Source organism: Pelophylax lessonae, assembly GCF_965119305.1.
Source record: "Pelophylax lessonae genome assembly, chromosome: 8".
NCBI classification, from domain to species: Eukaryota; Metazoa; Chordata; class Amphibia; order Anura; family Ranidae; genus Pelophylax; species Pelophylax lessonae.
In genome coordinates this window covers 277,531,620-277,549,883 of record NC_138775.1, presented here as the reverse complement: position 1 = coordinate 277,549,883, position 18,264 = coordinate 277,531,620, and the positions used below count along the sequence as shown (strand labels likewise).

General features: G+C 44.6%; 1 protein-coding gene across 1 annotated transcript in view; it reads right to left on the bottom strand.

The window, feature by feature from the left end:
* Positions 1–700: 700 nt before the first annotated feature.
* Positions 701–18,264, bottom strand: part of JAK1 (Janus kinase 1) — a 150,533-nt gene continuing 132,969 nt past the window's right edge. Inside the window, 6 exon segments of the mRNA XM_082264987.1 lie at positions 701–1,024; positions 3,687–3,797; positions 8,719–8,836; positions 12,480–12,652; positions 14,787–14,872; positions 14,875–14,910. Of these exon segments, the coding sequence (XP_082121113.1) occupies positions 923–1,024; positions 3,687–3,797; positions 8,719–8,836; positions 12,480–12,652; positions 14,787–14,872; positions 14,875–14,910 (626 nt within the window). The 3' untranslated portion in view covers positions 701–922.

Below are 18,264 nucleotides of genomic sequence, written 5' to 3'. Positions count from 1 at the left end.
TATTCTAGCCACTGAATTAACCCAACCCACCTAGCATTAAAGTGTCTGCAAGCGTCTTTTTCTGCCAAAATGCTGCTGTTCTGTTTTTTTTTTTTTTTCTCCCCCCTGCCTGTAAATGTGCATATGTGCATAGACACATAGGCTAACATGCATTTTAGAGGCAGAGAGCCCCCCCCTCCTCCTTAAAAGCAGCATCAAAAAGATCCAGTGTGCATCAGACTTCACCTTTCTGGTATGCAGCCAAACCCAAAATAACTGGGTCATGTGATAATTTTAGCCTGCTTCAAGAAACAACTTAACTGGAAGCCAAAGAAAGCTGCATCTGGTATAAACACCTTTTAACCGTGTGTTTTTTTAAATGTAAATTTAATAAAATAATCATTAAAAAGCAGAAGGTAAAAAAGGAGGCAAGCTATAAAGACATAAATGTAACACTCGGAATCCTCCTAAAATTAATTGGAGGAAAACAGGGAAAGTAAAAACATCTGACTGTACATGTATACATCTGACAGCGCTGGACTTGACCCTTAAAACTTTCATAATTTCCCTCTTAAATGCTTTAGACAATTTTTATGCATAATTACTTACAGTAAGCTCCATTTTTTTCTTTTTTTTTTCTTTAAAGTCTGTTATAAGTAATCCACTCTGAGTTAAAAGTCTTCCCAGAATGCTTTTTGGCTGTGAACTAGATCTGGGGGGTGGGGTCTTCTTGCTCACCCTATTCATTTAGTCATTTTATTACAGCAAGTAAGAACAGTCTTCAGTCTTTCCCCCTCTGTCCTGCAAGGGAAGATCCTCCCAAGCTTTGCAACATGGTCCAGTTGCACACAGGAAGACCAGCACCCTGGCTAGAAGTATCTTCTAAGTATCTGTGGAAGCAGCAGAAGAGTTCTGTCCTTTTAGATTTCCTCCAATGTGTGGGTTACATTTTACTGGCGAGATCTGTAAATCCACGGATCAGGTCCTGGAAGGTTGCTCTGCTTGAAGGGGTCTGGTCCCAACATTTCAACAGCAGCTGATAGACCTGCAAGAGGCACAAAGTGATATTTGTCAACTCCATAGCACAGAGGGGGGGAGGAACCTTGGGGCTGTGAAATTAGTTCCACTTCAACAAACTGCGAAGCAGAATGTTCTAAAATTGCAAGTTAAAAAATGAGGCATGTATACTTCTTAAAGCGGAGTTCCGGCCACAAAATCGTTACTTTAGATTTTGTGGCATCCGCTTCCTTATTGTCACCTGTAAAAGAATTGGATATTCCGGTTTTATTTTTATTTTTTTTACTTACCTGGTTTCAGAAGAAAACATACCTTTCCTTCAACTTCCTCTGGCCTCGGCCCACGCTGTCACTTCCTGTCCCGCAATGCGTCCTGGGAGCTATTAATCATCACTCCCAGGATGCAATGGGCAGTGGCGAAGGCGGCCAGCCGCTCCTCTCATCGCGTTATTTGCAAACAGGAAATAACGCAATGATAGGCGTCCCTATACTATGCCGATTGCATAGTACTGAGCATGCGCGAGATTTCGCGCTGCATTCATCGGCCCCCTCCATCTAGACAGAGGAAGCAGGGCATATATTTGCACACAGCGGCTTCGGGTGACCAGCAAAAAGATGGCGGTGCTCTGCAAACATTTTATAAAGTAAGATTTAATGATGGTCAATTATTTAAATGTAAAGGAAGTATTTAAAAAAAATGATTCTGTGGCCGGAACTCCGCTTTAATCTGCTTTTCCTTGACCTATGTAATGTTTACTAAACCCCCCCCCCCACCATCATGACCAGGCCATTTTTTTTGTAACATGACACTGCATTACTTTTAAATAAAATTGATGTCCTTTTTTTTCCCCACAAACAGAGCTTTCTTTTGGTGGCATTTGATCACCTCTGCGGTTTTTATTTTTGCGCTATAAACAAAAAAAAGCACATTTGTTTTTTACTTTCAGCTCCAAACAAATCCAGTTAAAAAAAAAAAAAAAATCTAAAATTTCTTCATCAATTTAGACCAATATGTATTTGGCTACATATTTTTAGTAAAAAAAAAAAAAAAAAATCCAATAAGCGTATGTATTGATTGGTTTGGGCAAAAGTTATCAGACACTGACATTTTTTTGGGGACCAGTGACTTGAATAATGATCAGTGTATCAATATGCACTGTCACTGTATGACACTGGAAGGGGTTAACATTGGGTGATCAAAGGGTTTAAATGTGTTCCTACCCAGTACGTGTGTACAGTGGTGGAGGTGCTTTTACTTAAGAGATGGCATGATCCAAGTCCCTGCTTTGCAGGAACCCAGGATCAATGCCTTCCCTACTGGCAGAATAGCAAACTGCCTTGTTTACAGAGGCAGATCGCCGTGTTCTGCCTGTGTACTAAACATTGAGTCCATGATACTGCTCCCGCTTGGTCACAGCGGGAGCGAGCCACCACTGGCACGCATGTGCTTTACTTGGCAGAGCCTAGCTGGTGATTCAGCGTAGTGGGGAAGGTGTTTTTTTTTTTTTTTTTTTAACTAGAGGAAGGCATAGATCCTCTATCAAGTAGATATAGGAGGAGTCCCCTGCAGTGCATTAGCACACCTTCCCAGCAAGGAGCGTTGTCTCCAAGGGTAAGAGAGGCTGGATTCACCCCTTTTTTATGGATAGTGTAGGACCCACCGATAATGGGGTACTTTGACGCAGTGGTGGGCTTGAGCACGATATGGCCATATGGTGGAACTAAATCCCCATTTTTAATTATGGATGGTCTCCATATTTGATAGTCATTTCTTTTGCATGGTTGCGCTATTCTTTTTTAATATAGATCCGTGTTCCTGCTTAGCAGACATACAGGATTCATGCCTTCTGTGCTGACAGAATGATCAATAGGTGCCGGCGGAGGTGGGGGCTGTAGCGCCTGCTGTGTAGATTCACAGCAGGAGCAAGCCGCTGACAGCTCGTACTCACACCCCATACCCAGAAGTGCAGGATTGTGTATACATGATCCTGCGCAGCCTGGCTGCCCCGTAGCAGTAAAATTTGCATATTTCATAATATCCAAATGCCATCTTGCCTAGTCTCTTCACTAGCATTAGTGGGAAGTGAGGATTGCATCGGTTCTCCTAGCTGGGAACATCCTCTGACAAAGTACAAAATCCATGTTGCTGAAAATTTGTTGCAGCAACTCAGAATGGTACTCAGTAGTTTGTATGGCCTGAAAATGTCAGTGCATGTTCCTAATGAGACGATGGATGGTGTCCTGGGGTATTTCCTACCAGATCTGGACCAGGGCATCACTGAGCTCCTGAACAGACTGAGTTGCAACCTGGCGGCGTCGGATGGACCAAAACTTAATGTCCCAGAGGTGGTCTACTGGATTTAGGTCAGATGAGTGTGGGGGCCATTCAGTGGTATCAATTCCTTCATCCTCCAGGAACTGGCTGCATACTCTCGTAACATGATGCCAGGCATTGTCGTGCACCAGGAGGAACCCAGGACCTGGACCAGCGTAGGGTCTGACAATGGGTCCAAGGATTTCATCTCAATACCTAATGGCAGTCAGGGTGCCATTGCCTAGCCTGTAGAGGTCTGTGTCCCTCCATTGGGTTCCACAGTGAGTATAACAAGCATGATTTACTTCATATACAGACTGATTTTACTGTTGTGGGTTTTAACATGTTAAAGTGAGAATTGCAGCAGAGCTCTGTACCTCGTTGGGGCAATTTGTAGGATTGGGCAGACGCTTTCCTTCCTCCAACACACGCACAAGTCGGGTCACAGTCATCTGACCTTGCGTGGGTCCAATCATTTTTAGGAACATCTAATGAGGGAGAAACATAAATAATTACAAAAACTTGTTGTGGGTTTATTTTCTTTTGAAGCCATCAGACATTCCATTATGACTTGAAGAACAAAGCAGAAAACAGAACTTATAATCACAAAGCAATATTCTTAACTAGTTATATCATGAAGACTGGATGCCTGCTGTGACAAAACCAGTAATATTCTCAATATAGAAAAATGTTGCAGCATTTCAACATCTGGTCATACTGCAGAAATTAAATCCGAAAGAATGCTGAGAATAATCTGCTGTGTCCCTAAACTTTGATGATTTTTCTTTGTATGTATATAATATTAGTGGATGGTTGGAGAGCACCAAGCAAAGAAGGTGGTTTATGGTGGTGTGTGCATAAGTTATGGCAGCCCCCAATAGGTCCTCACCACTAAGGGGCCAATATTGCTGACCTTGCTCCTCCTTGGAATGTCACAGCTGAACAGCAACTAAACATTCTGCTCCTGTAATCCAAGAGGAGTTCCCTTTTTTACACTTTATAAATTGTAAATTATATTTATCATTCTAGAAATTGGAAAAACTTATTTTACGTTACAGCTGCAGAATGTTTAATTGTTGCTCAGCTGGGACATTCCAAGGAGAAGCAAGGTCAGCCATATTGGCCCCTTAGTGGTGAGGACCTAAAAGGAAACCTGGGAGGGCTATATTGGGGGGGGAGGGCTGCCATTTGTGACCACCTGAAAATACTAGTTGCCTGGCTGACTTGACCCACAGTGGGTCTTCCGCCAGCCCCCCCCCCTCCCTCTTCCTGGGTGAGGTTATGAGCTGGCTTTTGCCACAGGCTCTTAAGGGGGCTTGTTGGGAGTTGTTGCTGCCCAGCTTTTTCCCGATGCACAACGAAGGTTGAGCAGGGTTCCTCGCCACTCTGGGGGTTGGTGACTAGGGCAAGGATGTCTGCTGGGCTCCCTGCTGCAGTTGTTGGGCTGTGGGAGCGGACGGTTTAGCATCCGCGGCCGGATCCGGCCAAAAATTTAGGCTGCGGCTTTGCGGCCTACTGGTCGGAAGCTATGTGGGGCGGCCCTAGTGAGGGTGGCTGAAGTCACTACCCTCCGTTTGGGCATCCGCCCTCCCCTCCACTGCTCCTGGGTGGTCGGCTCTGCTGGGCGTCCAAAAAAATTTAGACCGCGGCTTGCAGCCTACTAGGCTATATGGCTGAGTCAGGCGCCTCTGTTGGGAAGGGGTGGCACTGTGCGGGGGGGGGGGGGGGGGTTATTTTTTGATGGCAGCCATGCCGCCATTATTGTGTAGGGCACCTGCCCCTTTTTAGTGCTGCGGGACCATCAGGGTACCCTGTCTGCGTCACAGCGAGCAGCCCCCTTTTAACGGGGCTATTTCCTATTATGCGGGCATAGGAGGGCGACCCTCCCCCCTTTTTTTTTTTGCGGGGTCCAGTAGGTGGTCTATTCGTGGGCCCTTGGTCGGCGTCCCCTTTGTGGGATTGCAGTTGGCGGCCCTCCCCTGATAATTGCGTTTTCCGGGTGAGCATGGTATATAGCGCCCCCCACAGTCCCCTGCCTCATCAGTCTCGTCAGATCCTGAATCTGGCCACCACCCCGGACATGAGTCACCCTATTGGGTCTACGCCCACGCACCCGGAGTGCTCGGATAGTGAGGATGATTCCTCTGCTCCTCTAGCGTGCATAAAAAGTCGCTGGTAGATGCACTGATTATGTCAGTGCGTGAAATTTTAAAAATGGAGGATGCAGCTTGATGCTGCGTCGGAGGCGCCGGTCCCTTTTGGCACCCACAGGTCCTCCAAAGCAGCGAGGGTGTTCCCCTTTTCTGCTTACTTTGACAACATTGTCACAAAACAGTGGAGTTGTCCAAAACGCACTCTTGTGTTTTGTTATGCAGTATCCTTAGGAGGATTCCGTGCTTAAAAAGTGGACAGTCCCCACCTGCAGTGGACTCTCCAGTTTCCTGGTTAAAGCTACCTTAATTTCGGTTGAGGAGTCCGCGGCCTTTAAAGATCCAACTAATAGGAGGGAGGAGGCTATGGCCTGCCAAATGTTCACTGTGGCTGGTTCGGCACTTAGGCCGGTATTTACTATTGCCCTGGTGTCAAACTCTGACCGAGTGGGCTAAACTTTTACGCCGGGACCTGGAGGGGTAACTACTTCCCCCTGCCTTTGCGGAGCTGGTGGATCAGTTGGTCCTATGCCTCTTGGGATGCGGCTCCTTTGATTCTAGGCTGTCTGTATCAGCAGTGGTCCTTCGGCGTATTATCTGGCTGAAATGCTGGTCTGCGAACCAGACTTCTAAGAAGGCCTTGTTTAATCACCCCCTTGTAGGGGGGGGGGATCACCTGTTTGGAGCTTCCTTGGATGAAATCATTAAGGGTCTCACGGGGAAAGAGGGAGAGAGAATAAGAGTATTCTTCTTCTACAAGCTACCAAGGGCAAGGAGCCCCGTCGTAGACATGGGTCATTCTTCTCAGCTCATTAGAGGCCTTTTCGTTCCTTAGGGTCTCAAGACAAGGGATCAAAGCCCTTCAGGTCTCCGCCAGAGGTTCCAAGAGGACCTGGTCTGGCAAACCACGAGCGGGCTCTTCCAGACCTGCGGGCAAATCTTCCTCTGCATGAAGGGGCGCCCTCCCCCGTATCTGGGGTGGGGGGGGGGGGATGTCTTCCCTGGTTTCCAGATCAGTGGACCTCCCTGGTACAGGACAAAAGTGGGTTCATGAAGTCATTCGGGCTAACTACAAGATCGAGTTTCGGTCTTGTCCTCCAGAAAAGGTTCTTCCCTTCCAACCTGCACTTGTCCCAAGATCACTTATGGGATCTCTTTTGGGCAGCGCAAGACTTGTTACTTCAGAGGTAATTGTCCCAGTTCTGACTTCTGAACGTTTTTAGGCGTTTAACTCAAACCTCTTTACAGTTCCCAGGAAGGAAGGCAAGGCAGGTCAAATTCTAGACCTCAAGGCGCTAAACTGCTTTGTATGGGTACAGAAGTTCAGAATGGAGTCCATTCACATGGCAGTAGTGTTCCTACATCAGGGGGATTTTCTCACTTCTATCGACATCAAGGACGCCTATCTTCACATTCCATTATGTGCCGGTCATCAGCACTTCCTCCGCTTTGCCGTGGGCAAGGAGCATTATCAGTTTGTAGCGTTACCCTTTGGTCTCACCTCCGCTCCTCGGGTCTTCAAAGAAGTGTTGACCCTGGTGCTAGCATTGTTGCGTCAGTGGGGGATCGTTATACTGGGGTACCTGGACGATCATCTTCTGTGAGCGGTGCTTCCGACTGCTCTGATGGACAACTTGGAGACTACTCAGTTCGGCCAGTTGAGAATTCAACCAACCCCTTTTTTTGCTTCGCACTGGAATCAGATTGGACGGGTGTTAACACCTATGCGATATGATTCCTGTACCATTTCACAGTTCGCACTGCAATCTGCAAAACGATCATTAACTTTACATGGACACGTGTGAACCACCTACGATTCAGGTGAAATGCGGGAACCAGCACAGGAATCGCAGGGTTTCCCGCATTGCGCTAGTGTGGACTGACCCTAAAAAGCGAATGATATATTCACAAATATATTAGAAGACTGGGCGGCGCTCATGCAAACTCCATAAATGTGTGTATTAATGTTCTTAAAAGTCGAAATAAAGTACTTCATGCAAATCCAACTCAAAAAGTGAAAACATTTTTTTTTGTTAAAATAAAGAAACCATACCCAAGAAAAAAACAGCACTGTTCCTTTTCTCCCAGATAGAAACACTCCTCACTAACCAGAAATTACCTCTTTTCCCCAAAGGTGGTGAAAATGGTTTATGGTATCTCCAGCAGGTGTATTTCCAAATAGATATCATATACTCGGCCCACCAACGATATCCTGAACGTCTAAATAACTGGACACCATCTCCTTTCAAGTGCTTCTATGCCTTTAAAAGATCCTGTATACATCTCCCGCACAAGGAAGATGTAGAAGAACCTCTCGTTGTAGTAGATTGTAATTTTATTAAAAAGTATTTTAAAATTGCACTTACATCCATCAATTTATAATCAGGCATGAAATGGAAACTAAAAATGCCTGTTTGCAAATCAACAAACGGAAATGTGTCGCAGAAAGTCGCGCCCAATGCGCTTCCAAACATTTTCTCGTTATACGGACGTTTAGGACGTTGGTGGACCGAGTATACGAGATCTATTTGGAAACACCTGCTGGAGATACCATAAACCATTTTGACCTCCTTTGAGAAAAGAGCTCCTTTATTTCTGGTGAGTGCGGAGTGTTTCTATCTGGGAGAAGAGGAAGAGCACTGGGGTTTTTTGGGTGTTATTTCTTTGTTTCAACACAATTTTTTATTTTTTTTAACCTTTATGAACTTTAATACACATAGGATTTAGTGCTGGTTCACATATATGCGACGCGGGAACCCTCTGAATCCACTGCAAGTTCCCGCATTGCATTCAAATCGCAGGCAGTTCACACTGGGTGTGTCAAAGTTAACGACACCCCCAGATCAGTTTTTTTTGCATATCACAGTGTTAACTGTCAGTTCGGACATGAATCGGATTGCATAGGTGTGAACACCCATGCGATCCGATTCTGCTGTGGACCCAAAAAAAGGTCCTGTGCGAGTTGTGTCCGAATCCGATGCAAATTCAGCCATACAATCTTTATGGCTGAATTTGCATTGCCCAGACATCGCATGTGATTTGCAAAGAACTGTGCTCCGAATCATATGCGATGTCTGTCATTGCACTGATGTGAACCCGGGGCTCATGAAGTTTGAATGACCGCGGTCTTCTAATAAGTTTTGAGTATATATTTTATACACAGACCCCCCCCAAGTCCCATTGTACAAACATATTGTTTGCAACAAGTTTATCCTTAATTTCCTGAGATGGTGAAATCATGAATATAGATTAATCTTACCGCCATTGGGCTGTGCTCCGAGTTGCAGTAGGTCAGGATTTCATATAACGTCACTCCAAATGACCAGACGTCTGAGGCAATGTAGAATTTACAGTGCAGCAAACACTCGGGAGCGTACCTGGAACACAAGAGACAATATCAATGGTATGCATCTGAAAAACAGCATATACAGGGGGGGGTCATACCAACACCCCAAATCCACAAGATTCCTAAATGTATGGTGTATACCCCTGGTGCCCACTGACACTTTCTGTGCATCCCTCAGGCCCCTGCAGACACTAATCTGTGTTGCCCTATTAGTCATAAAAAAAGTGCAGTGCTCTCCTTCAATAAAGTGCATAAATAAATATCTGAAAACAGTGTAAAAATGTGTAATATATATATATATATATATATATATATATATATATATATATATATATATATATACACATATATATATATACACATATATATATATACACATATATATATATACACATATATATACATATATATATATATATATATACATATATATATATATATATATATACACACATATATATATATATATATATATATATATATATACACACACACACACACACACACATATATATACACATATATATATATATATATATATATATATACATATATACATATATATATATACACATATATATATATACATACATATATATATATATATATATATATATATATATATATATATATACATACATATATATATATATATATACATATATACACATACACACACAAGTAAAACCTTGGTTTGAGAGTAACTTGGTTTGAGAGCGCTTTACAAGACAAGCAAATGTTTTAAATAAATTTTGACTTGATATACAAGCGATGTCTTGATAAACAAGTAGCGTCATGTATAAAAAAAGAAGAGAGGAGCCTCAAAAGTGTAGCAATATGGTTATGGTTACATTTAATGAAGGTTCAATATTTAGCAACTCACATGGTTGATGAATAAAACAGGCACATCTAAGTATGCAGGCATCCGGGGTAAAGCTGTCCACATAGACCATCCTACGCACTGCCATCCTCATCACATCCTTCCACGCTGCACTCCCATGAGTGATTCAAAGCCTCACTTTCAGATCACTCTACTGCAGGCTATTCTTCCCGATCACAATTGCAGACTGACAGTGGTGAGAGCCGGTGGTTCGGAGGACGGTCTATGTGGACAGCTTTACCCCGGATGCCTGCATACTTAGATGTGCCTGTTTTATTCATCAACCATGTGAGTTGCTAAATGTTGAACCTTCATTAAATGTAATCATATTGCTACACTTAGAGGCGCCTCTCTTCTCTCTTATATTCTGTAGCTCTGCTAGATTTTGCTTCTAATCCCCTTGGGAAGGCTGCATACTGTGGACGGACATTTTATGGTTACACAACCTATCACATTGCTATAATCTTTGTATATAGACTATAAACTGAAGGACTTGTGGAACGAATCATCTGAGTTTCCATTATTTCTTATGGGAAAATTTGCTTTGATATAAGAGTGCTTTGGATTACAAGCATGTTTCCAGAACGAATTATGCTCGCAATCCAAGGTTTTACTATATATATATATATATATATATATATATATATATATATATATATATATATAAAATAAATTGTGAGTCCATCTTTTCTTTTAAATATTTATACAGTCCAATAAATAATTCAATGTCCGTTTGGGGGGGGGGGGGGGGGGTGAGTTTGCAGTCCCATACACCAGAAACTCTTCAGTAATTGCCTCTAATCACCACAGTGCCCTTCACCCCACCTATGGGTGTCTTCTCACCTGCTTGAATGGGCCTCACTAATTAAAGGAGGTCTATATGCGCTTTGCAGTGTTATAAGTGGCACCGCGCCCACTGGCTGTACACTCCAAATCTGTGGATCTCAGCGTGGTGTCAATCATATAGGAGGAAAGAACCATAGTGCAAAAATCGCTAATAAAAACTATTTGTTTCCATTATAAAAAATTCAATCCCATCATAGAAGTAAAAAAAAACAAGCATCTCCCAATACAATTCTCTACATACACAGCTCCACCTAATCCCAGTGTGGATTACATCACCGCCCACCTCACACGTAGCGCCCAATGGCCTGTCCCAAAGGTTCAGGCTAGTGGACTGCATCATGCTTCCCGTTTTTATTCAGCCCAGTTTCCATGGTAACTGCCAAACGGACATCGCTATGATGCCAGAGCCTCACAGGCAGACCATACATTTACTATTCTCCAAGCTGATAACTGCTTCTTACTGCTGATATATAAAATGCAGTGTTTGTATTGATATATGAGCTATCCATACACATGGAGCTGCCTCTTATCACATGCTCTGTATGAATGTGTGTACTAGCCCCATCTAGTGGTTATATATATAATAGAAAATAGCCCCATGTACTCCATATATAACTCGCATAGTTTCTAAATGAAGCATAAAAATATTAAAAAATAAAATCTAGATCACCCTTTAATATATGTAACCCCACTATTCAATCCTATTACTAAACTGTGTATATACAAATGATACTAATACTGACATATTAAAATTTAAGAGCAACAAAAAAGAGTTACTCCAGTCTTATCTACGAATTGCTAATAAAACAGTTCAAATCAAATTCTAGGTTAGCCCTCCACAGGTAAATACTTTTGTTTTATGGATCCACCGTGATTCTCTCTGGCTAATTTTACGCAAAAAATTCCCTCCTCTCCAATGTCTGCTCACTTCTTCTAGGCCTCAGAAAGCCATCTGGCTGAGGTTCTGATTATGTACCATCTTAAAGTACCTTGAGACACTAAGTTTTTCAAAACCTGCTCCGATGTTCTGCACATGTTCACCAGTTCTGATGACTAGCGTCCACCAGATTTCGTGAACGTGCAAAACTACAAGCCACAGCATGCCCTGACATTCAGACATACTAGATTCACACTCATTTCTTACAGGTCAGGGATTCTAAAAATATGAATATCAAAGGCAGCCAGGCAATTCACATTTTTAAGTCAGCAATGGCAGTCTACGCATTTTGCCGACAATCTTTCCTACTGGAATGGACTTTACTTTCTGACCTTAAAGGGCAAGTTCCCCTTTACAGAAAATCTGTAAGGTCACCTTCCCTGGACCCGCTCTCTCACCCCGATCCAGCAATGCCCCGCTGTCAGGTACTGGGACGCTGCTTCATCGGTTCTGGGATTTGAAATCCCTGTAGCCTAATCCCCTATCTGTACCTCTCAGCGTGTAGGGACAAGAGGCATTCTAATTGGTCAGTACCATCACATGGACGTTGCTGACCAATTCAAATCTGTCTAGCCTGTTCTGTCAGTGCTGCGAGGAGAGAAAGCCAGGAGGATTTTAAATCCCCGAACCATTGAAGCGGTGCCTGACCGCGGGGGATCAGAGGACACTGGTATAGCGAGACCAGAGGGGATGGGTAGAGGGTCCAGTGTAAGGTCACCTTACATTTGTAAAAAAAATTTGAAAACCATTTATCATTTTCCTTCCACTTCACAATTATGTGCCACTTTGTGTCAGTCTATCACAAAGTCTCAAAACACATTTACGTTTTTGGTTGTAACATGACAAAATGTGGAACATTCCAAGGGGTATGAATACTTTTTCAAGGCACTGTACGAACGCCCCTGTGTGAATGAGCCCTTAGAGCGAACTGTAAAGCACATATACAGTAATAATATTTTATAATGGGAGGTCATAGTTATATTTAGAACATGGGTGGCATAGAACTCTTACCAGAACACCGGACTGTCCAGGTCATCTTTCACCGTGTAATACTCCTTGTCCGTCTCAATGGCTTTGGTTAAACCAAAGTCGCCTATTTTCACCCGGTGCTCATTTTCTACCAGGACATTTCTGGCAGCGAGATCTCGATGGACGTACTGACGTGATCCCAGATAATCCATCCCCTGAGTGACAAAAGGAATAGGTGAGAGAAATGCTTGTGAAGACACACCATAAGACACTGCACATGGGTCAGCTTCTCTACAGAGAGGAATTTGGGGCAATGTGATTGGAGCTTCACTATAGAGAGGAATTAGGGGGTCATATGATTGGATTCTTTAGAACAACAGTTTTGAATCATCAATATCCGTTACTATTCCACCTGATTCCTGATGACGTGTCACTAATCACACAGGCGGATATTCGTGTGTTCAGTAAACAGAGCAATGTATAAAATTTGCCCAATTCATTTATCTCGCACGTGGCAAGCAACACTACAGGCACATGCATGACCATATCTGAAAGAGTGTCTGCCCAATGACTAAATTATAAAATGACAGCTGCTTAAGAGCAAGTATGTGTTTATAGTTATGGGCATTTTTTTTAGTGCTGACAATATACAGAGCACTTTACGTACTGCAGGGCTTGACAAATTTGCTTTAAATCTAGGAGCCAGCTAAAAAAAAAAAAAAAAGTTAACCAGTTTTCTTTAACTTTACGGATGTAACATGTTAAGGTGAACTTTTTGTGCTTTTTTGCACACGTTTTATCAAATCAGGCCTAAAATGATTTTTTAAACTCCAAAGATGATATATTTTCTGAAACCCTAGAGAATAAAATAGTGGTTCCAAGTTTTTTATGTTACACATTACCACCGCAAAGTTCTAGGAAACACAAAATTTCAGTAAAAAAAACCCAACATATTAAAATGTTAAGTTTAAGGGGCACAAAAAAGCAATAAATTACCCAATTTTTTGGGAAAATCTAAAAGGCGAAGTTGCACCAAAATAATAGATACTCAACATGTCAAGTTTTAAACATGCCAGTATCCTATATTTTCCATAGGCGACGCTTTAAAAGCCCCCTATAAGTCATCAATTTAGCGTTACAAAGGAGGTCTGGTGCTAGAATTATTGCTCTCATTCCGGTGTGCGCAGCAATATTAACTTCTTCCCGCCTGCACTATAGCCGAAAGTACATCCTCCCGTGCATGAGCTGCCTGCGGGAGCGCACACGGCTTGCTCTGTAATCAGCGAGTCCATGAGACCACGGTCCTGGCCCCAGCTGATCAGGTGATGTAAACAGCAGCCGGCAATCTTTTTTTTTTTTTTTTCTCCTATTAGCGTGAGGAGGAAGAAAAGCTGATTGCCGGCTGCTGTCAGAGGGGCATCGGTCCCAAAGAAGAAGAGCAACTGTGCCCACCAGTGCCACCTATCAGGGCCCATCAGTGCCGCCTCATCAGCGCACATCAATGAAGGAGAAAAATTACCTGTTTGCTAAATTTTATAAAAACAATATTAAACTTTTTTTTTTGGCCCTAGAACGTGTATGTATGAATGTAAGTTAGGGACCTTAGATTGTTCACTCCTTGAGGGCAGGAACTGATGTGAATGTATAAATAAATACATGTAAAGCGCTCTATAAATTGCCGGTGCTATAAAAGTATATTCCTATTGTGTTTGCCCCATAAAGGTTTATGTCCCCAATTTCCAACGCGCTGTCCACCCCAAAACAGAAAACCACTTTAAAAATTGACGTCATCAGTGGCCAGCTCTTTCTTCTCTGGGTCATCCACCGGTTTTGTCCACGCCAGATCTCGTGCCAGCATTTTTTTTATTTTAAAAAAAATGGATGTACTGTTTCCCAAAATCGAATAAGATTTGAAGAAAGGAAGGCACAAGTACAGTCCTCCCAGGGGGCAGCTAGAAGGCACGGGCTATTGTCAGCAGTGCCTCAGGAGAGGTGGAACTGAAGATATGGAAATAGTACGTTTGCATAAATGACGGCATTCTGAAATAAAAGTGTATTGTGTTTTCTGCAAGCAAACAGGCTTCCAATGTTTTGAAGGGAAAGGTCTTGCTTTAATTTAAGCAGGTGGGAAGAGGATCTAGTAAGCAAACCTGCTGCTTTGCCCTGACCTTCAATGCTCATTAGGATCAGAAATACGTGACTATAAGAAGACAGAAGAAACCCGAAGCATTCAGTTTTGATGTATGAAGGTTGGTACTAATACATATCAGGTACACGTGAATCACCGCATTCCGCTGGCCATAAAACAATGAAATAAAGAGCCAAATACTGTGAAGCAGAATACTGTACCTGGGCAATCTGAACGGCGTACTGCAACTGCTGCTTGAGATTTATCTTGCTAACATTCCTCGGTAAATATTCCTTAAGACTCCCGATGGCAGATACTCCATAATGAGTTTAATGCCGCTGCCTCCTGCAAACAGAACAATCCCAACACATGAGCAAGCGTGAGTAGCAAACAGAGCAAAAAACTGGAGAGCTGGACTGCAAATACTACAAATTTCTTTCATGACTACAATCCTCAAAACAACACTGCTTCCACTGGACTCCAAGCAGTGACTGGCCTCAGGTGCTCTACTTTCTAGGATCCATCTCCTCCCCTAAAGTCATGTGATGTTCAAGTTGCACACTGATTTTTTTGTTTTGTTCTCTTGAAATACACTTCATTAACACCTATCAAACAAATGAGAGTAAGCAAAGTAATTTAGACACACCCTTCACCCATCTGGGCAAAACACAGCAAGTACTAGTGTCAGAGAGAGAGAGAAGGGGGGGAGGGAGTGAGAGAGAGAGAGAGAGAGAAGGGGGGAGGGAGTGAGAGAGAGAGAGAGAGAGAAGGGGGGGAGGGAGAGAGAGAGAGAGAGAGAGAAGGGGGGGAGGGAGAGAGAGAGAGAGAGAGAAGGGGGGAGGGAGAGAGAGAGAAGGGGGGGAGGGAGAGAGAGAGAGAAGGGGGGGAGGGAAGAGAGAGAGAGAAGGGGGGGAGGGAAGAGAGAGAGAGAAGGGGGGGAGAAGAGAGAGAGAGAAGGGGGGGGAAGAGAGAGAGAAGGGGGGGAAGAAGAGAGAGAGAAGTGGGGGGAAGAGAGAGAGAGAAGTGGGGGGAAGAGAGAGAGAGAAGTGGGGGGAAGAGAGAGAGAGAAGTGGGGGGAAGAGAGAGAGAGAGAAGTGGGGGGAAGAGAGAGAGAGAGAAGTGGGGGGAAGAGAGAGAGAGAGAGAGAGAAGGGGGGGGGGAAGAGAGAGAGAGAGAAGGGGGGGGGAAGAGAGAGAGAGAAGGGGGGGGAAGAGAGAGAGAGAAGGGGGGGGGGAAGAGAGAGAGAGAGAAGGGGGGGGGAAGAGAGAGAGAGAAGGGGGGGGAAGAGAGAGAGAGAAGGGGGGGGGAGAGAGAGAGAGAAGGGGGGGAAGAGAGAGAGAGAAGGGGGGGAAGAGAGAGAAGGGGGGGAGAGAGAGAGAGAGAGAAGGGGGGGGAGAGAGAGAGAGAAGGGGGGGGAGAGAGAGAGAGAAGGGGGGGAAGAGAGAGAGAGAGAAGGGGGGGGAAGAGAGAGAGAGAGAAGGGGGGGGAAGAGAGAGAGAAGGGGGGGAAGAGAGAGAAGGGGGGGAAGAGAGAGAGAAGGGGGGGGAAGAGAGAGAGAAGGGGGGGGAAGAGAGAGAGAGAAAGGGGGGGGAAGAGAGAGAGAGAAAGGGGGGGGGAAGAGAGAGAGAGAAAGGGGGGGGGAAGAGAGAGAGAGAAAGGGGGGGGGGAAGAGAGAGAAGGGGGGGAAGAGAGAGAGAGAGAGAAGGGGGGGGAAGAGAGAGAGAGAAGGGGGGGAAGAGAGAGAGAGAAGGGGGGGGGAGAGAGAGAGAAGGGGGGGGGGGAGAGAGAGAGAAGGGGGGGGAGAGAAGGGGGGAGAGAGAGAGAAGGGGGGGGAAGAGAGAGAGAAGGGGGGGGGGGAAAGAGAGTGAGAAGGGGGGGGGAAAGAGAGTGAGAAGGGGGGGGGGAAAGAGAGTGAGAAGGGGGGGGGAAAGAGAGAGAAGGGGGAGAGAGAGAGAAGGGGGGGGAGAGAGAGAGAAGGGGGGAGAGAGAGAGAGAAGGGGGGGGAGAGAGAGAAGGGGGGGAGAGAGAGAGAGAGAGAAGGGGGGGGAGAGAGAGAGAGAAGGGGGGGGGAGAGAGAGAAGGGGGGGGGAGAGAGAGAAGGGGGGGAAAGAGAGAGAGAAGGGGGGGAAAGAGAGAGAGAAGGGGGGGAAAGAGAGAGAGAAGGGGGGGAGAGAGAGAGAGAAGGGGGGGAGAGAGAGAGAAGGGGGGAGAGAGAAGGGGGAGAGAGGAAGGGGGGAGAGAGAGAGATTGCCTGCAGTCACCTGCGATAATCAGGTAAGCTATACCAAGAGGCATCAGTACAATCTACAGCACACTGTGCATGCGTTGCATCATCAGGGGGGTATTATAAAATCTGGAAGAGGTGGCGGGCCCCCCTGATAATGCAAGAAGAGAGGATAATGTGTGACCTGGCGTGCCTCCAGATTTGCTGGGCATGAGAATGTTTGAGAATTAGCAGACGAGGTAAGAGGAAAAAAAAGAATGTACGGGGAGGGGGAAATGAAGTTTCTCTTTAAAAAAACAGAAGCAGGTAATGCGAAGTGCCTATTGCTGTGGGCTACCAGATTGCAGTTGGTTTATTTCAAAGCAAAATCAGAAAACCTGCTCTTTATGTTCCCAAGTTAAAGCAAGAAAGGATAAGGCCTGCCATTACCTAGAACAGCCCTTTCTCAACATTTGTTTCAACAACAGTCATCCCATAAGTTTATATGAGCATGTAACCCACTTTTAGGTTATTAACGTGTCAAAACCTCCCTTGTGCAGACATCCAGAAGCCCTGAGACTGCTGCGGGGTGCCACCATCTTTAAAGTGATTTCAGCAGCCCAAAGACTCAGTGCTGTCACTGAAGTGACTCTATAGCAGCCTTTCTCGACCTTTTCAGCACAGAGGAACCCTTAAAATAAATTTCTGGTCTCGGGGAATCCCTGCTAAAAATTTAAAATCTTCAACTCATGACACATTAGTGTGACAGTCATTGGGAAGAATGCTCCTTACTCTTGTCATCATTGGGAAGAATTCCCCCCTTACAGATAGATAAGTTCCCACTGACACCATTGTTCCTTTTATCTAAGAGGCAGAAATTGCCCATTTCTCAAGGAACCCCCAGCTACCTCAGGAGGAACCCTGGTTGAGAAACCCTGACCTAGAAGATGCCTGAACATATCTGCAGCACCATCCAAACCTCTGCCTTTGCAGCTAATCCCCAGGATATTCTGACTGGTAAAATTCTGACAATTCTTGTTAGCGCTGAATCTTGTCCACCTATTCCTGCCACCTACATATTCCTATTGATCTGTGAGGAAACCCATAGTAGGAATGAGCAGAAGTAATGGAGCGGCAAACTTTTTTTAGTCCATAACAGTCGACCTAACAGTGTGTGTGACTGTGTGTGAGTGTGAGTGTGTGTGAGTGTGTGCGAGTGTGCGTCTACTTCTTGTTCAATAGGTCTGTGCCATGTAACCTCCCTCTCATGCTCTGACCTGTGTAGGCAAGGCTGCAGCGAGCTCCAAGAAGTGCCCGAACAGGGAGCACCTGATTTGCATTTTCACACGTCTAGATCCCCAAAAAAATAGAGAAATCTAGATGAATTTGGCAAACTGGACAGAATGTGGCACAAAATCAATGGCAGGAAATAAACTGGAGCCACTGGGCAGCCAAGTTGTGAGTGAAGTCCGGTAGTGACAGTGCTATCATTGTGG